A 25,854-nucleotide genomic window follows, 5' to 3' on the forward strand; every position below is an offset into this window, starting at 1 on the left:
AGGTAACTTACAGAGGCCTTGTGCGATTCCCCCGGCATTTAATTTAAATGCTTTGAGGAAGAGTGTGGGGCCTCTGTATAAGTGCTGTGCTACCCATCCCCCACAACCACCCACAAAATCTTGCGCCCCCCCAGTTTGCGCAACCCTGTGCTAACGCCTGCTATAGAAATCAAAGGATGCGAAGTGTATTAAAACTGATTAAAAACAACATTGAGATGAATTTTAAAAATAATGCAGTAAGTATTATCTAATACTACAGAACTGATTTATTTAAACGTAGGATATTGCATGAATTGCTCCTTTAAAAAAAAAAAAAAAAAAAAAACTGTTGGTCTAAATTGGTCCATCACTGGTCTTGGGTTGCATGCCTTTCCACATCCTACAGTGACCCTTCCTTATAGTCCTGCTTTTGTGATGACCTGATGCCACGGAATTTACTTAACCTTTTTCGTTGCCAGAGAGGTCTGCAAAGCACTGCGTTGCTGGTAGCAAAAGGGCTTCGTGTTATTGAGCATGTCTGAATGTCAGCCATACATTTGAATGCATCATTCGTAATATTGCACAACGATTAGCGCAAGCAAATAGTGGCACATTGCTATGCTGGGGATTAGAGAGCAGAGTGTGTGTGATGCATTCCATTCCTTGTAATGAATCTAGCACACATATATTAAAGCATACTACACAGGGAGCGGAGAACAATGACAGGGTTGCTTGTGAAATAACCAAATTTATAGAAAAAAAAATCAAGTGACCATTGCAAAGAAAATACATTAACCTTCTTCCCTACAAGTTAATGGCTTGAATTTTTCCTTCCAAACTACTGCTAATTTCGTCACTTACAGAACACACTTTCTGTACTTCACTTTCTTCAGTTTAATGATCAGCATTATTATTTAGCGCTGCTTGTCACAGACTCCTGTGGACTATGATGTCATGAGCTGCAGGAGGGAGCACTCATATTTACACCTGGTTCTATAGCGGAGCGTTCTGTCTCCATCACTTTGTGAGATGAAAAGAAATCAACGCACTTGTCACTCCATGCTGAGCACAAAACGTCTTCCAGTAGAACAGCGAACACATCGCTTAGCCGCAGATTGTTGTGCTGTATAAGCCGGCACAGTTGTAGCTATCATCAGATCTCCACAGGACCCCACAAGCAGGAAATACGAATGGGGGAGAAAAATAAATTGTTTACTAAATGTCGTAAGCAGCAAAAAAAAGTAGTGAATTATATAAGGTTGTCAGAGGTTTGTGCCAAGTAATTTATTCTGCTCTGAAGCAGATTTTCAATTGGGATTTTGATGGAACAATCTAAAGGATCTGAAAAAAATAGTGGTCTTTAAATAGCCAGGTTAAATATCTACAGCAGCGGTCTTCAGACCTTACCTCCGTGCTCTCACCAAACCAGGTATTTATCTACCAATGGTTCATTCATATGCAAATTATGTGCATTTATTTATTTATAAAATATTTTACCAGGAAGTAATACATTGAGAGTTACCTCTCGTTTTCAAGTATGTCCTGGGCACAGAGTAAAACAAATAGTACATGGTTACAAGTACAGTTACATAAATGAACAGGGTATACATTATATACAAGACATTGCGTGCACAGTTAAAGAAAATATATATTATGAGCGTATGAAACAGTTACAGACCAGGTTAAAATGTGAGACAGCCTTAGATTTGAAAGAACTTAAACTGGTGGTGGATGTGAGAGTCTCTGGTAGGTTGTTCCAGTTTTGGGGTGCACGGAAGGAGAAGGAGGAACGTCCGGGTACTTTGTTGAGCCTTGGGACCATGAATAGTCTTTTGGAGTCTGATCTCAGGTGATAGGTACTGCATGTGGTAGGGGTGAGGAGCTTGTTCAGGTAGCTGGGTAGCTTGGTCCCAAATACCATTGTTACAGTCTTGTCAGTGTTTAAAAACAGTTTGTTTTGGGAAATCCAGTTTTCGAGTCTCAAAAAGTCAGACTGAAGTATGTGTTGAAGGTCAGAGAGGCTATGGCTGTGTGCATATAGGATTGTGTCATCTGCATACATGTGTATTGAGGCTTCCTTACAAGCTGTGGGAAGATCATTAATGAACACTGAGAAGAGTAGGGGCCCCAGAACAGAGCCTTGCGGGACACCACAGGTGATATCCAGGGAGTTGGAGTTAGAGCCTGAGATGGACACATGTTGGGATCTTCCTGATAGTTAGGACTGAAACCAGTTTAAAGCATGTTTCCCTATTCCAGAGCTCTGGAGTTTGTTAAGCAGGATAGCATGATCGACTGTGTCAAAAGCCTTTGCAAAATCTAGGAATACTGCACCAGTGAGTTTTTCCCGTTCCATTCCACACTGGATTTCATTGCAAACTTTTAGCAGGGTAGTTACGGTGGAGTGTTTGGGGCGAAATCCAGATTGGAATTGGCTAGGGAAATTTGTCTTGGTGTAGAAATCGCTTAATTGGGAGTGGACACATTTTTCCATGACTTTGGATAGAATTGGGAGAAGTGAGATTGGCCTGTAGTTTGAGACAGTGTTTTTGTCCCCACTTTTGAAGATTGGGACAACTCTGGCAGTTTTCCAGGTCTTAGGGATATGGCCGGCAGACAGGATAGAGTTGACTCTGGACGCAATTGGTTTGGCAATGGCTGGGGCACCAAGTCGTTGGAACCTAGATTGTAGTAAGTCAGGTCCACATTGGCTGCTTAGTTTTAGTTTGAGGAGCGCTTGTATAATATCCTCTTCAGATACTGGGCCAAATTGAAAATTGTGGGCAGTGTTGGGAGGGGGTGGGACTGTAGGGATACTCCCAGGATGCGATTCATGTTTGGGGTTTGTGCTGCGTTTCGCTAATAAGTTAGTGGCACACCCCACAAAGTAATCATTGAATGCATTTGCGATGTCAGTTGGGTTTGTCAGAGTAATATCCCCCTTAGTGATATTACTTGGTTGTTGATGGTTAGGAGGCTGGAATATATGGTTGATAACCTTCCAGAAGTTAGCTGGGTTTGATGTATTTTGGTGGAGATTGTCAGAGTAATATTGTGCTTTTGCATGCCTTGTTTGCCTTGTGCACATGTTCCGCATGCATCTGTAGTGATTGAGATCCTTGGCAGTGCCAATTACTTTGTAGCTTTTCCACAAGGCATCCCTGAACTGGTAGAGTGCTATAAGGTCAGGTGTAACCCATGGAAGGTGGGCCCCCCGTACCCTTATTTTGCGTAGTGGAGCATGGGTATCGCAGAGTTTTAAGAACTCGGATTGGAAATAGTCGAGCGCAGAATCAGGGTCGGGAATTAAATCGATTCTGTGCCATGGGCAGTTGGTAAGGTCATCCAGAAACTGTTGTGGGTTAAAGTTTTTAAATGTTCTAGTGAGGAGAACATTAGGGCTTCAATGGGGCGGTTTAATTTTCCTTACACAGTACACTATTGCATGGTCACTGAAAATATCAGGAAGGATGCCAGAGGATTGGATTCTGCTGGGGTTTGAGGAGAGAATCCAGTCTAGCAAGGAATGGTTATGCGATTTCAGGTTTATCCGTGTGTGTTGGGAAATGAGTTGCGATAGGTTAAGTGACTTGAGTTGTATCTGGATTTTGTGGTTTTTAGAGTCAAGCCAATTGAAGTTGAAATCCCCAAGAACTAGCAGCTCACTCTTCTCATTCAGAGAGGAAATGGAGCCAAGAAATTGGGTGATATCAGTCAGGGATTGTAGAGGGGCTTTAGGGAGGCGGTAGATGCCAGCAAGCAAGATTGGCTTAGAAAAGGGGAGGCAGATTTTGCTAACTAGAATTTCAAAAGAGGGTGGGCTTGGTGGGCAATTTAACAGTGTAAATTGTAATGTGTCTGCAATATAAAATAACACCCCTCCTCCTCTCTTTGACCTATCTCTCCTAAAAATGGAGTATCCCTGAATGGCAATATTTGCATCAGGAGTTTTAGGGGATAGCCATGTTTCTGTAAGAACGATGGCTTTGGGTTTATGCTTAAGGCACCATGCCCTTAGTTCGTCCAGTTTGGGCAGCAGGCTCCGGATGTTTATATGGGCGACAGATAGCCCTTTTTGGAATTTAAAGGTGGAATTCTCAGGGGCATGGGACAGAGCTGGAATGGGAGGACCTGGGTTAGGTTCGATATCACCTGCTAAAGAGAGTAATAGTATGAGTAGAAATTTAGTTAGTTGTTTGCAAGTTGTAGATTTGTGGTGTTTGCCATTTGAGTGAGCAGTGGTCGGTGTGCTGGTTTTTAAGAGTTCTCCACCAACATTCAGTAGATAGTGCAAGGCTTTTGAGTAGTCCAGGGTGTATGGTGATGTTGGGTGTGGGCCAGGATGGAGGAGTTTGTAGTGGATAGAGGAAGTAACATCTCCATGAGGCCAGGAGAAAGAAAGAAAAAAGTTAAAATACATAGCAGGTTCATGATGCCAGAGGTAGGCAGTGCTGCAAGGAGCTGTTGTGAGCAGAGTGAGTGTGAGCAGACTAACAGCAGGTGTGTGCCTGTTCCTTGTCAAATGTTTAGCTGTATTGCAATGCTAGAGTCATTCAGGGTTTCAGTGTATTGTGCAGTCAGTTTTGGGAGAGACTGCAGTAAATAAGTTGTAAAGGGGTGGGGGGTTTAAATAGGCAGGTTAGCAAGCATGGGATCATAGTGTGAACTGAATAGCTTACCGTTTGTTGTCTTGAGTAAAAGAGTGTGCAGTAGATCCAGTCCCCAGTCACCTCTAGTCAAACTATAGTCTAACTGTATTTATCACTTAAAAAGCTCACTTTAAATGCCTCACTGTCTAATGCCAATTGCAGTTCCATTTACCTGAGTGCAAATGCATTGACTGTTCCTGAAACCTGGGGGTCCCTGAGAAACACTGATATAAAGTCTGTATAATGTTTGTGTTATTGATAAAACGGCTTTCCACATTAGAGAATGAGTTCTCTCTAAAATGTTTTCATTTGGTCTTGTAGTCTGTATTACATTCTGCGCCTCTGCATCTCCCTGCGTGTCTGTGCCACGCTGCATCCCTGCGTCTGCCTGCGCCATGCTTTGTCTTTTATTTGCCCACCTAAATCTGAAGTGGTGCATTCAAAAATTGTGCATCAGATGTAAGAAGCTGCTCACATGCCGCAGCTCTGCTCCCCCTCCCTGCCTGCAGCCAGGCACTGACTCCTCCCCCACCCTGCAGCCAGGCACTGACTCCTCCCCCTCCCTGCCTGCAGCCAGGGACTGACTCCTCCCCCTCCCTGTCTGCAGCCAGGCACTGACTCCTCCCCTACCCTGCAGCCAGGCACTGACTCCTCCCCCTCCCTGCCTGCAGCCAGGCACTGACTCCTCCCCCACCCTGCAGCCAGGGACTGACTCCTCCCCCACCCTGCCTGCAGCCAGACACTGACTCCTCCCCCTCCCTGCCTGCAGCCAGGCACTGACTCCTCCCCCTCCCTGCCTGCAGCCAGGCACTGACTACTCCCCCACCCTGCCTGCAGCCAGACACTGACTTCTCCCCCTCCCTGCCTGCACAGAACACTGAGGGTGTGTGTGTGTGTGTGTGTGTCTATTTACAATATCATCTTAATAAACAAGTACAGTCAAAGTATAAGAACATGTAGAATATGTTGATTCAAAAAATCAATATAACTTTACAAAAGTGTCTTTTTTTTTTTTTTATTACATTATTTTTTTTTTAAACTACATGTGGCCTATAATAGTAATAATCCCCTCAGGACATGGCCAGTAAGCCGTTTTCTGCGGGGTGATTACTTGCATTGTACTGTGTTTAGAGACTGACCTGCGAAGCCTGATACTTGTAAATGAATCTGGTCTTACATGAGTGCTACATTGAACATGTCCTGTACTCTTCATTGTGAAAGTGCTCGTTCCCATCCTCTTCCTGGGTGGAATATGGTTGTACAGTTACAACGTATCATAGTCACTGACTGCACATAACAGTGTGTTGGGTGAAATGCAACAAAGTGTGTCCCTACCCCAAGGAGATGGCAATCTAATTGTTGATGCCTGAAGGACAGAGAGATAGTGACACGATATTGACAAGGAGTACAAACCAGGTGAACGGGATACAAAGGCGGTCACTTCTCATCATGTTACATGTCTGGTTTTAGAATGCAGAGGACTGTTGAGAAGGTCCTTGGAGTAGGCCTCATAAACTCCCAAGGCAGGGTTTCTCAACACCAGTCCTCAGGGGCCACCAACAGGTCAGGTTTTAACGATATCCCTGCTTCAGCACAGGTGGCTCAAACAATCCCTACTCAGTCTTTGACTGAGCCACTGATTGGGCCACCTGTGCGAAGCAGAGATATCATTTAAAACCTGACCCGTTGGGGGGTCTTGAGGACTTGGAGTTGGGAAATTCTGCCCTAAGGAGTGGGCGTGCTGCCTGCGTTCTATTGTATGCAAGATCTCTCGTACAGATACAGCGGCCGTTATTCGAACATTTCACTGCGTCGTTTTCGTGTGCTCTGCTGTATTCCACGCGGCATTCACGCGACCTATCACCCCAGGCGCACGTGTTTATCGCGGTTGCTTTGTTTGAATTTCATGGATTCTGTTTCTTTGGGTGCAATTCTTCGCATTTCCGTGGCAGAAATGAATGAATTGTAATGTGTACAGTACTGTGCTACTGTGTCAATATCAGGTGTTTAAAAACCAGAACACTAAAATGCCATTTTCTGCACTCGCGTCTTAAGGCGGTACGGTTGGAAAAAATCACGCGCGATGATATGGGTATTCCGAGGTATACAACGTGTGAAAGGTTCGAATAACGGCCGCTGCACCTGTAAGTGCGTTAGTAACAAATACAGTCCTCTCCATTAAAGGAGTCTAGGAATGCTAGCAGGTTGAAAGATTACAAATTACAAATCCCAAATGTAGTTGCCTTTGCAGATTAATCCACATTGTCTTAACACAATATAGCCTAATGCAGTGGTGGCCAACTCCAGTCTTCAAGGGCCACAAAAAGGTCAGGATGTCCCTGCTTCAGCACAGGTGGCTTGGTCTGAATGACTGAACCGCCTGTGCCGAAGGGATATCCTGAAAACCTGACCTGTTGGTGGCCATTTGAGGACTGGAGTTGGCCGCCCCTGTCCTAATGTTAGTTGGTTTAATTCAGTGTTGCTCAACCCTCTCCCCGGGATAGCCCACTGAGATCAAATTTTAGCAATAACCTATTAATTGCCAAGCACTCGTTAGCACTAATCTTATATGTAAATTTGTCATTAGCTGGTTATCCCTAGGGCTGAGGCCCCGGTTTCGGCGCTGCACGCGCTCCTGCCAGGCTGGTGGCGCGTGCAGCCGAGTTCGATCGTGGTGGGGGCGCGGCCACGACGTCACCCGGCAGGTTCATCCTCATTGGCTGGACCGCCGGGGGGCGTGGCCAGCGCTCCTTCACGAGTTCTGAGCACAGATTTCCTGTCTTCAGGGAAATCTGTTTGCACAACGCGGCGGACAAGGTGGGTAGCAGGCCCGGCCCCACGGAGGAGCGGCTCTTGTCCCTGCAGGCAGCGGGGACCTAGCCTAAAACATGACCAGGTCTTGAGGAGTTCATTGAGAAGTTTTTGTGTTGTAATGCGACTAGTTTTTAAACACACTTAATAATACAATATTTGTAATACTAATTGGGTATATACTTCAAAACTGAACAGCCCTTTCAATATACAGGCATACCCCGGTTTAAGGACACTCACTTTAAGTACACTCGTGAGTAAGGACATATCACCAAATAGGCAAACGGCAGCTCACGCATGCGCCTGTCAGCACGTCCTGAACAGCAATACCGGCTCCCTACCTGTACCGAAGCTGTGCGCAAGCGGGGAGACTATAGAGCCTGTTACACATGCGTTATTTACATCAGTTATGCACGTATATGATGATTGCAGTACAGTACATGCATCGATAAGTGGGAAAAAGGTAGTGCTTCACTTTAAGTACATTTTCACTTTACATACATGCTCCGGTCCCATTGCGTACGTTAATGCGGGGTATGCCTGTATTACATACATGCTCCGGACCCATTGCGTACGTTAATGCGGGGTATGCCTGTAATAATGTATCCAAGCTGTCAGCTTAATACTAGTTTAACTTTAACTAACTGGTATTATTCCCTATGTTACCTGAATCCTTGCATCAGAAGCCTATAGTGTAAACAGCTATATTCCTGTACGGACCCAAAGAAGGACTTGCATTGATGCATCAAACATTTGGGGACCATAGCCTATGAGTTATCAAGCTTTAAATAGCCACAAAACTTGTCTATAGCAACCCACAGCTACACCCAAAAGCAGATCTTGGGCCAAGAAAAATACTGACTACACATATTGGTCTAAACCCTGCAGCTTTTAAGGATGTCATCTCAGAATCGAGCTTTTCCAATGCGTTGGAGTTAAGCTTAGAACATATGAATATTATATATATTCTGTAAAATAAAGAATAAATCTGTCTCTCTCGTCACTTGACATTAACCTAACGTTATGTTAAGCCTAACGTGTATCTTCAAAGGCTAATAATGTAACGTTTACTCGTGTTTTCTCTGGTAAAGAGCGTTTGGGTAACTGTAACCGCCGTTACGGATCCTTATATGCATATGGGGGTTTGCGCACATTCACAAAAGTGCGTTAAGGTTAATGCAGGGACTGAACGTCGCACACTAAGGTTATCAATCATTCTGTAGCAGTAGTTTATTTCGGTAACTAGGCTTGTGTTAAGAACCTTTCACATTCTCCTATGCAGCCAAAAAAAGACATAACTGCAATATGCTTTTAAAACCTTTTTTATTCTCAGCGGTGACAAAGAGCTTTACAAGATATGTTTGATTGCAAAAGAACAGTTTCAGGGTAAATGGGCCCCACTTGACCACTTGACTTGAGGGAAAAATAAAGTAAAGTTAGCTGCTGAGACGATTAATTCCAGATGTAGATTTGTATAAACACGTTCTGTCGTGGCCTTACCCACTGCTCCGTTTCTTGAGCAAAGCCCTGCACCTAGTAAACTTTGTCATTCCTAAATGTTGTAATTCTTGATGTACGAAAGCATATTACATTTTTGCCATATATAATTTATTTCAATCTTGGATTTTGACCAAATAATATATCATAATAAGAGAGCTATTGATATTGCTTTTAAATGGCTGCATGACATGGCTTTAGTACTGTAAGTCTGCAGAAATAAATCCACCATCTGTCCTAATACAGTAGTCACAATTTTCTCTAGAAGGACATTTCTGTAACAAATTTATTTGGTTGCAGGAATACTAATGAATAGCTTTTGAAGGCAGAACATTCAATTAAATATTACATGATACTATGTATAATGAATGATAAATTAATTACAAACATCACTAGGTAACTAGCCTTGTAGGTTATTTTTTCCAATACAACATCTGTAAGGGACCATCTACAAGTTACAAAGTCTCAATTACTGTATAGTTTGGTGTCATCTATAATTCATCAGTCTGATAATTACACATACAGTATTTAATTATAAACTTCAACTGAACCACTGTCTTCCATATTGAGGGCTGAATACAGATGAGAAAGTGAGACACATTCATGAAACGAGGATAAATCAAGGTCAATGTCACACGGTATCATAAAGCCACGCTTTGCTGTATATTTGTTGTGCTATTACTATGTTTATGAATGTACAAATAGTAGCCACACTTGCTCTATACAGTAACACGGTGATATGTAACGCAATTACAGTTTTGCTCTATACAGTAACACGGTGATTTGTAACGCAATTACCGTTTTTACAAACTAACCATGCCATTGCAAACTATTTTTTTCTTATTTGTAAACTTCCCACAAAAGTTATTCAATTTATGCAAGTAAATTGTTTAAGATTTGTAATGAGACCGGGTATAGAGCCATAACAAATCCATATTGAGAAATATACTGCATAGAAAATACATAGCATAATGAATGACCTATTCTCTAGTTCAGGAGTGGCCAACTCCAGTCCTCAAGGGCCACCAACAGGTCAGGTTTTAAGGATATCCCTGCTTCAGCACTGGGGGCTCAGTCAATGATTTGACCTGTGCTGAAGCAGGGATTTCCTTAAACCCTGACCTGTTGTTGGCCCTTGAGGACTAGAGTTGGCCACTCCTGAACTAGAGAATAGGTCATTCATTATGCTCCCAGGAAGGGGGCCACAGCTCAAACAGTTTGTGCACCGCTGGTCTATGTGTTTGTGAAAACTTGCTACATTGTTACTTTGAATTCAAAAGGGGCACTCGCATTAAATCCGGTTGTATACTGCCACGGTGGCTCAGACCTTCACAGGTAGCGGTGTTCAGATGTGAAAGAGGATTTGGTATAAAGGGGAAAAGTTGTGGGATCAAACTGGTTCCAAACTGGGACCGAAACGTTGATTCCACAATAAGCCATGTTGATACCAAGTCCCCTGGAGGGGGTGCCAGTATTACCTGTTACATGGTTACTTTGACTGTAGAAATAGGTTTATTTTGGGACAATCTAAATGTTAACAATAATTGTTCATTTCTTTTTCTTTGGTTACTCACGTTGTAAAAATTGGTTTGGTAACTGAAATAAATGTTATGCCCTGTCAGGAGGCTGTCTACAAACCAACATATATTTATAAACAATGTACTGTGGGAATGATGTGTGTACTGTATGTTCCTCTCAACTTCACTGACGTGGTGGGAAAGATTTACTAAACAGTGTCAAATCAAGGACAATAACACTATTAAACCAGCAGGAAGAGGGTTATTTCCCTTGAGTTAACTCCATTTTCTGAGAATGCGTCTCATTTTTCTGTGACTATAGCTGAAGTGTTGAGAGAGAGATCTTTGAAGAGCATTGGGATTCCCTACAGAGGGGCAGATCCTCAGAGCTTCGCTAATGACTTAACAAGACATTAACTTACGTTAACATCTCATTAAAGCGCTAACGGGGATCGTCAAAGTTCAGTAACGAGGCGCTAAGTGCTGTTTTCAGACGTAATGAGCCAGCATTACTGTAACGGGCATTTGTGCTAATGATGTGGAAAAGAGGGGTTCCCTGGAACAACGCATAGCCACAGGTCTGTTATAGTTACCGCAGGGATGTAACATTCCGGTGGGTTATAGCTAAAGGTGGCGTTACTTCTGTACAGCCCTGAAGTGTAAGATCTAACTATCATATTGTTATTTACAGGGTTCTTTTCATCTCCGGTCTTTTATTATTTTGTTTAATGAAAAGCCTATTCCGGGTCTGGATGGGAGTAACGTGACTTTGGATGAGACGGGCTTAACGCTATGGTATTTGAAGCTAACGAGCGGCAGTGCTAATTCCACATGGCGTTAAGCGTATGCTAATGAGATCTCTAACGGCCGTTGGTTTTGTATGTATTTTAGATTTGTGGATACCTGGTAAACCCAGGGAACCTAACAGACCTTACCTATTTAGGTATTGTCACACTAGTAGCCCAGATCTAAAGTACATCTGAGGATCTACCCCAGAGCTCCTGCACTCCAACCATCTGCCTCGTACAGCATTCAGTGGCCCAAAGAAGAATAAAATGAACAACTTTGGGCATTACAGAGCTGGCGTTGTGCACCATTGTTGCTCCTCATATGTATTAAATGCAGCGGTTATAAGGGGACTGATTATACATGTTGTGATAACTGTTCTTGCCCAATTTATTGATGATGTTTGTTGAGCTTCTGTGACTATAAATCTCCATTCTTCTGATGTACAATAGAAATTAACTAACCATCAGTTGAAAATGTAGAAATGAAAACAAACGCAACTAAAGTGGCACAGATTTCTCGTTTACTTCTGTATCACACGCGATGTCTACACGTACCCATTTATCGTCATGGCATCTGGTCGGATAGAGATGGGAGTTAACATTTGTCTCCTTAAAGTGTGTTTGAATGGAATTTCCTTCAATAAAGATCTCCAAATCTAAGAAATGATTAGTAGTTGTACTATTGTTTCCACTGAATTTTAAATTATATTGGTTATCATTCAGGGTTGCCACAAAATTTAAAAAGGAGGCCTCATCACCCTCCCATATAATAAGGATATCATCTATGTACCTCCTCCACAGCTTAAGCTGTGGAGGAGGTACACCGACTACATATAGAGGGACTCCCACTGTCCCATATAAAGATTTGCAAACGACAGGGCAAATGTTGTCCCCATTGCTTTGCCGAGAATTTGTAAATAATAAACCGAGTCAAACAAAAAATAATTGTGACCCAAAATTAAGTCAATTTATTTAAAAAAAAAAAAAAAAACTCAATTTGTGCAAGTGACTCTTTGGAGTGGGGGATACTTGTGTACAAAACTTGTACATCCAGCGTGGCTAATCTGTATCCGTCATTCCACTGGACCTCGCTCAGTCTGTAGAACCAAGTGGTATCTTTGAGGAATGATGTAACAATGGCTGTAAATAAAAATCAAGATACAGGGATACATTGGAAGTAATGGAATTAATACTGGAAATGATGGGGCGACCAGGGGGATGATTTAGGGACTTATGAATTTTAGGAATATAGTAAAAAATAGGGACAGTGGGAGTGGGGCTTAACAAAAACTCAAACTCGGCCCTGGTGAGAATTCCAATATTTAGCACTTCCTCTAAATGTTGTTTGATAAGTGTTGAGAAAGTATTAGTTGGGTCAGTTTTAAGTTTCTCATAAGAGGTTTCATCCACCAAGATTCGTTTGGCCTCTTTACAATAGTCAACTGTATTCAGAGGGACTAGTCCTCCCCCTTTATCCGCTGATTGCACAACTATATCTGGATTAAATTTAAGGATTTTAATACTTTTTAACTCACTGGAATCCAGATTGGAATTCGAAAAAGATTTCTTGTTGTTCCGAGGTGTTTTAATCCGTTTTGCACTAACTTGCCGAGAAGCTCTACGTACTGACCTCTAGCGAAGTATGGAAAGAATATAGACTTAGGCTTGTAACCGGTGTGTAACTAGTTACAATTATTTACAAATTCAGGATCACTTTCCCTTAAGAGATCTTTGAGATCCTGAATTGTTCTATAATCTTCTATCTCCGCAGTGATAACATTTTCACTAGTTACTGTCAGATCAGTATTGGCAGTGTCACTTTTAGAGCTATTAAAATGTCTATGTAATGTTAATTTTCTTACGAATTTTTTTAGGTCTATATACAAATCGAATTCTTTTGGTTCACTTGTCGGTGCAAATGATAGACCCTTTTTTAGCACCTCAAATAATGAAGAAACTATTTCTAATTCTGATAGATTGAAAATCCCATGGGATAGTAGTGTCTCTGATGTTGGGTACCTCTCTTTGTCGGTGGGCTTTCTCCCCCCTCTCTTACCTCTCCGGAATAAAATCCTTTTCTCGTCAGAGATGGGAGCATTGATGCTGAGGGGCGGGAGGGGTTGTCCAAGTCCCAACGTGATCTCCTGCACCTTTTTATTTCTGTTTTTGGGGAAAAAACGAACCAAAACATTATCACTATCACTGTGTGCCTCATCTAACTTTTGGAACCTGTTAGCTGTTGGAAATTCAAACAAACCACGTCTTAGGGGTCCCGCTTCATCGTTCACCCTAGTCTTTTCTCTCCTCTTAAAGGATTTTTTATCTGCATGTTTGCTGTTTTTTCCAACTATTGTCCATAGAGTTTTTAAATCAATACTGTATGTCTTTAAATCTGAGAACTACTGCTGAATTTCAAATAAAGTGAAACTGTTCCTCGATGTATGATGAGGTTCTGTACTCCCGTGGATGACTGTTCTCCGGGCCTTATAGTTATGTCAGTAACGTTTCATGCTATACTCAAGTTAAAAAGTACTCCTTAACTTGCCTGATTTAAAGGTCTCAATGACAGTTCTTGATCAATCATTTACTGTGTGTTTAGTTACAGAAGTGAATGAATACGCATGACGTACTTTAGTGAGCTCCTTTGCTAACTGCATGTTTGCCCAGTCATGTTTACTTACTCCGCTTAGGTCTTTTGCATTGTGATGCCTTTCTTGGTACATTCCTGGGTGCTTTTGTGGTCTATTGTTCGAAAATGACACACATTAAATCATGTAGATACATTATGCCAAGATAGAAAACCCATGAAGGTATACGCTACAGTAGGTTTTGTATTGAAATGGAAAATAGCATGAAGATAATTAAATAGGCTTTGATACCATTGGTAAAATTAAATCAAAGCAGCAAGTCTCACAATTGGATTCAAAATATAAGTATTAGTTTCTTGGGGTATTCAGGGACTCTAACAATGGCTGCTACTCTGGCCTTAAGAGGTTCTCTGAAAGTCCTGCCTTTTTTCTCATGTTTAAGGCATGTGATATAGTAAGCGCGGGCGCATGCTCGTGGCGCGCGCGTTTAGTGCCTATAAGCCAAACGGTGATGCGCGTGGCTAGGAGCCGTGCCCATGGTGTCACAGCGGTAGGCTGCACTGTGATTGGCTCAGCCACGTGTCACGGCAGCCGCTCAAAAATACAAATTTCTTTGTGTTTCCACACAGCTGCCATGCCAACGCTGTCTGCCATGTGCACGCTCATCGGCACTGGATAAACTGTCATAGGGAGCAGGTATTTATCCTTGCCTCGCACGCGCACCAGCCCGTAGTATAATACCAGAAAAAAGATGCGAAGGTGGCCCGATCAGGTGCAATAAAAATAAGCTTCTTTATTGAGGAACAAGACAAACAGGGTTCACATGACGGTGTAGAGGTACTCTGACATGTTTCGGTCTCCCTTTGACAAAGGGCTGGGAGCCCGAAAGATGTCAGAGTACCTCTACAGCGTCATGTGAACCATGTTTGTCTTGTTCCTCAATAAAGAAGCTTATTTTTATTGCACCTGATCCAGCCACAGTCGCATCTTTTTTTCTATATGCACCTCACAGCAGTGCACTGCCTGCACGTCCCCTCCAGGGACACCCCCTTCAGTATCTATCTTGCAGCTGCACGCTAAACACAGGACTTCTGGCAACATTGCCAAGTGTGAGTACACTTTATTATTTTTCTTCCATGGATGTTATCTAGTCTAACTCCAGGGGAGTGTTATCATGCTTGGGATTACTAGCGGGGGTCCCACTGTTCATTTATTTTGAGCAGTGTGGCCAACCTATGTTGTATTTCCCTATACCTCCCCATTATAGGAGTATTATTTGACTACATCTGCTAGCAAGTCATTATTGGATTATTGCCTGTGTTGATGAGGAAAGCGATATGAATTATTGGATTTATTACTGGACCAAGTGATACATGCATTTTCTCTGAGCACAGATACAGAGCTTGTCTCTAATATTGCCTTAGTATAATACCAGCCTAAGGGTGATCACAAGATTGGTTCTTGCTGTGCCAACAATCAAAACATAAGGGTGGAATCTCTTTCCCCACCACCAACCCACCCCCCACTCACTCTAGGATGTCATTTCGCTCTAGAGGGACTTGAGTAAACTGGAAACTTGGGCAAGTAAATGGAAGATGTGATTTAATACGGTTAAACATGAGTTTATGCACTTGGGAAGCTTAAAATAAACATGATGCATGCAAAGTAAATGGGACAAAATGAGGTCAGCCCTTGATGGAGGACAATTTAGGAGTGCGTGTAGACAGCAGGCATAGCAGTAGTGCTCAAAGTCGGGCAGTAGCTGCAAAGGCAAATAGGATATGATCTTGCATAAACCAGGATGTGGCGTGAAGGGAAGATTGCATAATTTTGCCACTATATGAATCCTTGGTATGACCACACCTTGAATATGGGGTACAATTTTGGCACCGCTTCATGAAAAAGATGTTATGGTACTAGAGAAATTACAGAGAAGAGCCACCAAATAAATAAAGGGGACGGAAGGTGTGACTGAAGAGAGGCTAGCTAAATTAGATTTGACTACATTAGAAAAGTGATGTCTAAAACGGGAGATACCTATTTACAAATATATTTGTAAAATAACACAAGGAACTTTCAAAAGGTCTATAAATGCCATCGACCACAAAGGAAAGGTTCTTTACAGTAAGGGTAGTTAAAATGTAGAATTCATTACCCATGGGGACTGTAGTGGCAGCAGATACTATATATATATAAATATATATATATAAATATATATATATATATATATATATATATATATATATATATATATATATATAAAAAATAAGCGTTAGACATATTTTTAAAAAGCAATGGTGTACAGGTATATACCAAATAAGTAAACACAGGAAGAATGTTGATCCAGGGAGTTATCTCATTGCTATTATTGAAGTTACGAAGGAATGTATTTTTCCCCTTATGAGAGATATTGGATGATATGACACTGGGTTTTTTGTTTGCCTTCCTCTTGATCAATATACTCTAAGTACGGATATAGGATAAAGTATCTGTCGTCTAAATGTAGCAACGGTTGAACTCGATGGACGTGTCTTTATTCAACCAGCATCTACTATGTATGTGAAATCAGAAATAAAAACCGCCTATAGGCAACTAATTTCTACTTCGTAAACCTCTAACATGCGGCCTTATTTAGCTTGCTTTAGCTGTCCAGTTCAGTTTATTTATTCAGTATGGAGACGTCTGTATTTTCTATTTAAGAAAAGAAAAAAAGCTTGTTATTGTATTAATCACCTACGAAACAACTTCCTTTTCACAAGTAAAGTTAAAGCAGGTCAGAGTTTGTTTAAATGCTGTGTCAACGTTTGCTGTAGATCAGAATACAATTGTTTTTCTTCCTGTCCTTTTCCTAGAGGGATATCTGTATTTGAATGAACTGCATGTGATGCATTCCCTATTAAGGTAATCCTCTTTTCAGTGGGGAAAAAACAATATCGCCCCTACACTCCTGTGTGCAGAACTCGTGCTCCATGTAATCTATCCTTTTTGGGGAAAGTACACGTAGTTTTTTGGTTGCATTTCCCCATCCTCATCTTGCGCCAGTACCTCACGCGCCTATGTGAGGGGCTAGGCATTAAGCAAGCCCCCGCCAGTCCTGCCTACAATGAACAGTAGCATGTTCAATAGGTTCATTAACGCTGATTGAGAGCTCGATAAACCAAATCCGACAAGTACAAGTATTTCAAATATATATTTTTTTACTTAACCTCTGCGCATGAAACACACACTTTTGGAGAGTTTTTACAATCTTTATCTAATGTGTGGTGGAGATTAGAAAGTTTGTACGGTCACTATGGAGCTTTTATTAGTCAGAGATAAAAAAATAAGTAGCTCATTGAATTCAGTGTTGCAAAGCATGACCTTTTTTTGTACAAGGTACCAATGAATAAAACAGTTACTTGGGGATGATGCAATGTTTCTTAGAAAGACAATTACAGTGATATGTTGTTTTAATAAAAAATGTTTTGCACCCGGTGAACTACACACCTTTAACCTGCTTTAAAGGGCAGGTAAGCACTGTATGTCCCTCAGATCACTGTGATATCATCGAAATATTTTCTTCCATTGTCTTTTCTATTCTTTTCCCTCCCTTCCTCTCTTTCTTTGTTTCTTCCTTTCGTCTTTCTTCATATTCTGCAGCACAGTACAGCAGCAAGAAGAATAAAATACTGTAACGTACAAATGCACAAACTCCAGGGAGATCGCAGTCTTAAAAGCGAGCTGTAAAGTATAACCACGAGCTATGTTACAGGAGAGGGTCTGCTCCTTCGCATGTCATTACCCAGAATCCCTGGCTGCAGTGGAAGCACTGTATGCTAAAGAGATAATGGGGAAAGGCAGGGCTGTAGACCTGTCTAAGGAGCGATATTTTATTTACTGTTAGAGGAGATTTGAATGTAGGTGATCATGTTCCATGGCTGCCCCATTGTACATTATGATAACGGTTATGGGACAAACATTAAAGTTCCTATAGATTAAATTATAGTGTGCAGAGGTTTTGACTCTTCATTGGTTTCTTCTTCATGTGTACTTTGGTCACTGAATGACAGATGTCATGTTGGAAACTAGGAGGAGGTGTAAAGGTAGCAGGGATATGCCTGGCGACCTTGGGAATGCGAGTTTTCAGGTAGTCTTTAAGTGTGCGAGAGATGGAGAGCGTGACTTTGCACGGTAGTAAATTGCATAGGTGAGGAGCAGTCCACGACCTGTAGAGGGGAGAGTGGGAGGAAGCTGAAGGATAAGAGAGGCGGTCATGGGTAGAAGGGGTTAATGGGAGTATTTAGATAAACCATATCTATAGGGGATAGATCCAGAAAACCATAATTTAAAACACAGAGGACTATAACTATCACCATCACCTGCCTTTACAGAACCAACATATAGGATGTGTGAAAACAAGAACACCTAGTGTCACAACATTACCGGAAACTTTAAAGAAGACCTGTTTCAACTACTTTACAGTCTCAAAGATACAGCTCAACCCCGTTATAGCGCGATCCGCTTATAACGCGGTCTGAGCGTGGTTCCCAAGATTTGAAAACCTCCATTTTTCCACGCAAGGACTTACCGGCATCTAGATCTCTCTCCTCTTTGCTGTCAGCTTTCTCCTCACTTCATAGGGCTGTGTCCACGTGCTCTCCTCTCTGCAGCTGTCATCTATCGTGCACGGCGTCACAGAGGAGGGTCACATGACACAACACACATTTTTTTTTAAACATTCAATTCTTTATTGCTAACGGACACATACACACACCTACAACCATGTGGGGGAATTGAACATTAATACATTTTAATATAAATATATTTATCCTCTACAGCACAGTGCACAGTGTACTATGTAAATGTTATGTTTCTTTCTAAGGTCTATGACATCACACAGTCCCTGTGGTGCAGAGGTACAGAAAAGGTCTATGACATCACACAGTCCCTGTGGTGTAGAGGTACAGAATTGAGCTAGCATATGAAAGGTCCTTGGTTTGATTCCTGTATGATAATGTATTTGTCCGTTAGCAATAAAGCATTGAATTGAATGTTTAAAAAATGTGTTGTGTGTTGTCATGTGACCATCCTCTGCGACGCCGCGCATGAGAGCTGACAGCTGCAGAGAGGAGAGTACATGGACACAGCCCAATGAAGCAAGGATGCCGGTTAATCCTCGCGTACCAAAATGTTAACGCGATCTCTGTTATAACGCAGTCTCAGTCTTTGGCTCCCAAGGACCGCGTTATAACAGGGTTCAGCTGTATATTGTATTTCACATCTTATTTTTATCTAATTCCCTTTTCTATCGTATCTACCTTCCAATGTTCCACACTATTTATAATATTCCAGTATATTAATGTTAAAACACATCATTTTAGGTGACAGATTATATTAAAATATTACTATAATACAGCAAATAAAAATACCACCTGTGAGCACATTCACATCTGAGTTCTGCAAACCTGCCTCTCCCCATTATCTCTTGGCATACAATGCTTCCACTGCAGCTGGGGATTCTGGGTAATGCAAATGAGCACACAGTTTTTTTTTAAGGGACCTTAAATTTCAAACAAAATTAAACAGCCTACAGGAACAGTTTGGTATTTGTTGGATAAGCAAGCCTTGAAAAATGTCCATCAGCTGCTGATGAGAAACTGAAAAAAAAACCCCATCAGGTTTGAGGGTATTCATTTGCAGTTAATCACTGTGATATGATCAGCATGTACCAGTTCAAAGAAAAAGAAAATCGGCTAAATTCTCAGAATTTCACAGTAACTGTAGAACTTTGCTTGCCAACTTTTTCTTGACTGAGGAATTGCGAAAGCTGCCAGTCGCTGTAGATTTTCAGTTTCTGATATGAGTTAATGTTTATTGGTGCAGGATAAATGAATTAATACTTTGAAATAAGAGTTTGCTAGAAAATAAAACGTTGTTCATAGAGTTAATTGAATTGGTATTAAGTTATAGTACTTTCACTTTTTATATTAACAAGCTCATTATCTAGTACAGAAAAGGAATATACAGTCATCATTGTTATTTCAGTCATCCTGTAGAAGTCAGTGTTGACATATTTTGAAATACTCGTCTAAGTAATTTGCGTAATTAGAATGTTTATAAAGAAGAGCCCATATCCTTGCTAACAAAGAAAACTGGCTTGTGCATTGAAACTCTTGGAATCAATCTAACAGATAATGTGGATTTTGGTATTATATTTAAGGTATATTTGAATAATAATCAATCCAAGCCCAAAGAGAATAATTACAATTGTAACCGGGCGTTTGAAGCAGTTCATGTACAGTTTGTGTGTTCTGTTAGTAGACTCGTCCCAATAACTGCATTGTCCTTGCTACAGTATTGACTTAGATGTAGATTGCTGGTAGTTCCAGAAAATGCTCGTCATCGCGTTCTCTTAAAACTATTTTGAGTATCATTTTCCAACTTTGAAAAAGTTTATTTTTTTGAAGACTGGTTTGGAGTCGGCTTTCTCAGGAGCTGAACCCCGTTCATTTCAGCTCTGGGGACCCCCTGCTCCCAGAGGTACTTACCTAGGTAGTGGGTGGCCAATTTTCAAAGCTCCCAGACCCTGGCGAGCCAATGGGAAGCCGTGATGTCACCCGGTGCGGCTTCTTATTGGCCCATGTGACTCGGAGCTTTAAACAACAGAAAACTGCAGGTGGTACCGGCAGCCCTGGAGATCCCTGCTTCAAATCTGTATTTTAACAACAAATTCTTCAGCAAGAAAAATACGCCATAGATTGCACCTTTAATATGCCCGGTTAATATTGCTATAGAAACTACATACGCCAAACATATAATCATCAACTTCTTCCTCTTTTGGAAAGGGTTATACTTGGACAACAAGGCTGCATCATACTATGAACTTAACTATGAAATGCATTTTAAAGGAAATTGCTGCTTTTTTTTTATTGCCTGTACAGTAATAAATTAATGTGATTGATTTACATCTGTGTATTATGCTTATCAAATGGTAACGTGATGATTATTGTTAGACCCGAGTTGGTTATGCAAATAGATATATTTACGAAGCAATATTCTGACATAAGATACCTTCCAGTGCTGGAAAACACCCTACAGCCCAATGACTTGATGTGTCTTCCAGCGCTGGAAGATGTCTTGTGGACGAAAACGACTTAAGTACGGTCTGATGGCCAATAATGTAACTTGGGAAGTAGCAAAGCCTTTTCAGTTGAATTTTCTTCTATCTTACGGCTTACATTGATGTTCTCAATCGTGTGTATAGTTCCATGTGCTGGATCTGAAACGTCATGGATTTCTTTTACAAATGATCTTTACTTTTCACTTTTACGTTTATATCACATACTTTACTGTATAGTGCCCAAAAGGAGTTAAGAAGAAAAATAAAATATTAAAGCAAAATACCTTTGAAACTAAGCTTTGGTCACCGGAGTGGCCTGGTTGTGATAAAATGTCTTGTGCAAATCTATTTCCACCAAGTGATTTCATTTGATCAATGAAATATGACTCCCTGTTTATATACTTAAGTATTTACTAAGGGCACATTGATATTTACATTTTCAGAATTAATTTAGTTCTACAATATATAACATTTGTAAAGGTGTTGACATAGTTTGATCTTTTTACGCTTTTGTTTTTTTTTAAGAAAGATTAAATTTTCAGTTCTCTCTAGTCTCTAAATATGAAAAAAAAATGTTTTGCTGTGTGTTGACTGATAGCTAATTTTTTCTGAACATTTCATTAAAAAAAAAAATTATTTTCAATTTATAAACATCAGATCTTGGATGTAAAAAGTTATCATAAACTTAATTGCATGTTTTAATTTCTTTTGTGTGCGATTCAATAAAATATTGTCTAAATTCCTGTTTTCCTCATTACAGTTTTTTTGTTCCAGCTTTTCAGAGTAGCAGCAATGAAACAATTGTTACAGTATGTAGAATGACTACTTGATTACAATTATTCCCTTATCCTGGCAATCAGCTGATGCAGTTACTGAGAATGTAATTAAAAGAGAGCAAGTTGGTACCTGTCAAATCCTGCAATGTGTTTTTATGAGAGAAAAGCAGTATGTGCATGGGGTCAAGTATTTAAATGGAAAATCTTTTAATCTTTGGAAATGCCTAAAGTTCTGAATGTGAAGTAAATATTTAATTGAAAAATGATGTTTGGCCCTCGCTCACAGTATGCTGGGTAAACATAACTTGGAAAATGCAAGCATTGCAAAACTGAAGCACTGAGTTTTCCTGCCTCTAGGAAGCTGTGTTTAGCTTTATTTCTGCAGTTGAGTGGAAGAATTCCACTTTTTAAGGGAAGTTACACTGAACTGGATCTGACGCCTTGGAACATGTTCTTAATGATGGGTCATTAGTATGAGCTAAGCTACCAAATGTCTGCAATGTGTGTTTTATATATTTCTGATTGGTATTCATTTTATTTCCGATAGTGATCTACATTCCTTCCAGAACTTATTTCTGTGCATATTATCGTGTACAGAAAGTGTACTTTGCGATCCATAGAACCATATTCATTGATACTCGGGGGGGGGGGGGGCATACTCCCTGAGAAGTATCTCTGGAGGGGGCATACTCCCTGAGAAGTATCTCTGGGGGGGGGGGCATACTCCCTGAGAAGTATCTCTGGAGGGGGGCATACTCCCTGAGACGTATCTCTGGGTGGTGTACTCCCCGAGAAGTATCTCTGGGTGGTGTACTCCCCGAGAAGTATCTCTGGGTGGTGTACTCCCCGGGAAGTATCTCTGGGGGGGGCATACTCCCTGAGAAGTATCTCTGGGGGGAGGGCATACTCCCTGAGAAGTATCTCGGGGGGGGGGCATACTCCCTGAGAAGTATCTCTGGGGGGGCATACTCTCTGAGAAGTATCTCTGGAGGGGGGGCATACTCCTTGAGACGTATCTCTGGGTGGTGTACTCCCCGAGAAGTATCTCTGGGTGGTGTACTCCCCGGGAAGTATCTCTGGGTGGTGTACTCCCTGAGAAGTATCTCTGGGGGGTGTACTCCCTGAGAAGTATCTCTGGGGGGGCATACTCCCTGAGAAGTATCTCTGGGGGGGGGGGCATACTCCCTGAGAAGTATCTCTGGGTTGTGTACTCCCCGAGAAGTATCTCTGGGGGGTGTACTCCCCGAGAAGTATCTCTGGGGGGTGTACTCCCCGAGAAGTATCTCTGGGGGGTGTACTCCCTGAGAAGTATCTCTGGTGGTGTACTCCCCGAGAAGTATCTCTGGGTGGTGTACTCCCCGAGAAGTATCTCTGGTGGTGTACTCCCTGAGAAGTATCACTGGTGGTGTACTCCCCGAGAAGTATCTCTGGGGGGTGTACTCCCTGAGAAGTATCTCTGGTGGTGTACTCCCCGAGAAGTATCTCTGGGTGGTGTACTCCCCGAGAAGTATCTCTGGTGGTGTACTCCCTGAGAAGTATCACTGGTGGTGTACTCCCCGAGAAGTATCTCTGGGGGGTGTACTCCCTGAGAAGTATCACTGGTGGTGTACTCCCCGAGAAGTATCTCTGGGTGGTGTACTCCCCGAGAAGTATCTCTGGAAGCAAAGTGGAAATGAATGCGGTTCCGCTCGGGAGACACCTCCTCTTCCTTTACATGTCAAACAAAAAAGGGGGAAGGGAAAAATAGGAGCAGGAGGAACCGCTCCTTTAAGATAGGTTTACAAACATAGAACACTAAAGCTTAAAATCCCAACCATTCCTCCCCGATCTCCCAACAATAAAATAACAAATCCAGTTGCTGCAGATTCACCCATTACATGTTTAACGTCAAATATATACAGAGGGCTTTTCCCAACCTCATTATTCAGGTTTGAGGTGAATGAGCTTATATACAGTAACAACTCGCCTTCGTTCCTTTCTTTTTTTATATAAGATATTTATCAGATACAATGAGATGTATTGACCTGTAAGATATTTATTACATAGATTCCCTGAGCTCTGATACAAGTTCTCGCACTGCGATCCCATGTAAACTGCCATTGAACGCTGGACCACGGTGCGATAAATGAACCTCCCTCCGCTGACCTATAAATGCAACTTGTAAGTACTGTATGCCATTAGAAAGTACTGTATGCCATTAGAAAGTACTGTATGCCATTAGAAAGTACCGTATGCCATTAGAAAGTACTGTATGCCATTAGAAAGTACTGTATGCCATTAGAAAGTACCGTATGCCATTAGAAAGTACCGTATGCCATTAGAAAGTACCGTATGCCATTAGAAAGTACTGGGCTCTCTAGTCATTAATGCAAGACAACATACTGTATAGTGTAAAGGGTTCAGACTGGAACCCACACGGGTGAATATTCCTCACACCTTCACTGCAGTTTTATATAACAATCCATTTACTGCAGTAGTGGGCAACATGATATACTTACAGGGCTGCGTGTGCCACCCTTGCACCCTGGAAAGGGACACCCATTGCCTTGTTCTCCCCAGTGCACAGGAAGCAGGGATGCTGTGGGTTTGTGTTTCCCCCCTCCAGTCAGATGCCTAATGCCTGTGCGCTGAGTACTCCTGTCCTGCGCCTTCTCTTACTCTGGGAACTAGTGCTCGGTTCTGTCATTAAGCAGCTAAGGGAGCGGGGCAGAATCTGCGATCTGTGGCAGCAAGCTCCCTGCTCCCTCTGCACTGGTGGGACAGGGGGCAGGCAGGGGCTGCGAGTGAAGCCCCTGCGGGCTACTTCTGGCCACCAAAGATTTACTTCCTTGGCAAAAATGCATTTAAGCTGTTATTTTGTCATTGAGTAACGGTATGATCCTCGGGGTATAAGAATAGGATGCCTATTTCTGACATTACTAGAGACTGATGGATTATTGGTTACAAAGGTAATGTCCCCAGCACTCTTGAGAATAAACTGAAAAAACACTGGAATATGCCAAAAAATAGATTGTATTGTAATATTGTAATAGAAATGTACAATAAAGGATAGATATACATAGGATATTGACACTGACCTAGGGAAAATCTATGTAAACACAAGCCAAGAAATGGCAAAAATGGGAGGGGAGGGAGAGTTGTTACTATCACAATAAATATTTGTTCTGAATCTGGGGGTCATAACGCTCTCAATTAGAAGCTAGCCTTGTATAATCGAACATATCAAAATAAGTACAAGTTCCCACAGCACCGCTTTAGTCTGCAGATACACTTATGTAAGGATTTGTAATGGGGCACAGAGGGAAAATGTACTGTCTTCTGGAATGAGACATCCTCCGGTGCTGGAAGATACTTTACAGCCCATTGAGCTGAAAGGACTTCAAGATGTCTTCCAGTTCTGGTGGAAATATGACCCTTCGTGCTTGATTTCTTTGCACGGCTACGGAAAGCAGTTACTCTGTTAGATGCCTTCAGACTTCCCTGAAATAAAACCTTTTGAAATTTGCAGGGTATGGTTGCCATCAATTAATTATCCTTGGGTTATCCCAGGGGGGACATTTTGTAATATATTTAATTTAGCAGTGCTTATTTACTTTGCTCTAAGGTCATGTACTGTAAATGGATCTCAGCTTCAGCGTAACTGCATTGCGGTATTCTGTAACGTTGCAGCAAACTGTTTAACATGCAATCCTTCCAGTATTTGCCAGATAAGAACTCTTGCTTGCCAGCCAGTGTCTCCAAAATGAGTGACTGGATTAAAAAAGGGTAACATGGCAAGAATGAACAAAGCATGTAACGTTCTCCATTCTCTTCGTGATGGGAATATTTGAATATCTCCCTAAACTAACAACCAAACTCTTGCAAAATCTGTATGTTTCACATTGTTTTCATTTCTTATTCCTGCAGTTTGTTGATTTTGGAACAAGTAAAATTAGCTTCTCATGAAGTTAATCTTTACAATGGCAAACAGCAATATCCCTGGTTCCAACAGTTTGTTTCATTTGCTTTTACTGCCAGTTCTTCTTTTTTCACATATGTGAAATAATAGTTTGGCACAAAGCAAGCAAAACATTTACATTCGAAGGAAAGATATGGGGGAGGGGGGGGGGTTGTTAAGAAAAAAAAGATTTGCAAAGTTAATCAGCTAATT

The 25,854-nt window shown here is 41.5% G+C and overlaps 1 protein-coding gene across 2 annotated transcripts in view; it reads left to right on the forward strand.

Moving 5' to 3' along the window:
• Positions 1-25,854, forward strand: part of ATG7 (autophagy related 7) — a 167,894-nt gene that overhangs the window by 78,879 nt on the left and 63,161 nt on the right. The window contains exon 19 of one of the 2 annotated variants that reach the window (XM_075574939.1): positions 16,682-16,714. The exons of the other annotated variant lie outside the window; for it this stretch is intronic. Coding sequence (XP_075431054.1) covers positions 16,682-16,699 — 18 coding nt within the window. The 3' untranslated portion in view covers positions 16,700-16,714. Of the gene's footprint in view, positions 1-16,681; positions 16,715-25,854 lie in introns of those variants that run through there. 2 annotated transcript variants of the gene reach the window in all.

This window comes from Ascaphus truei, chromosome 17 (assembly GCF_040206685.1).
Source record: "Ascaphus truei isolate aAscTru1 chromosome 17, aAscTru1.hap1, whole genome shotgun sequence".
NCBI classification, from domain to species: domain Eukaryota; kingdom Metazoa; phylum Chordata; class Amphibia; order Anura; family Ascaphidae; genus Ascaphus; species Ascaphus truei.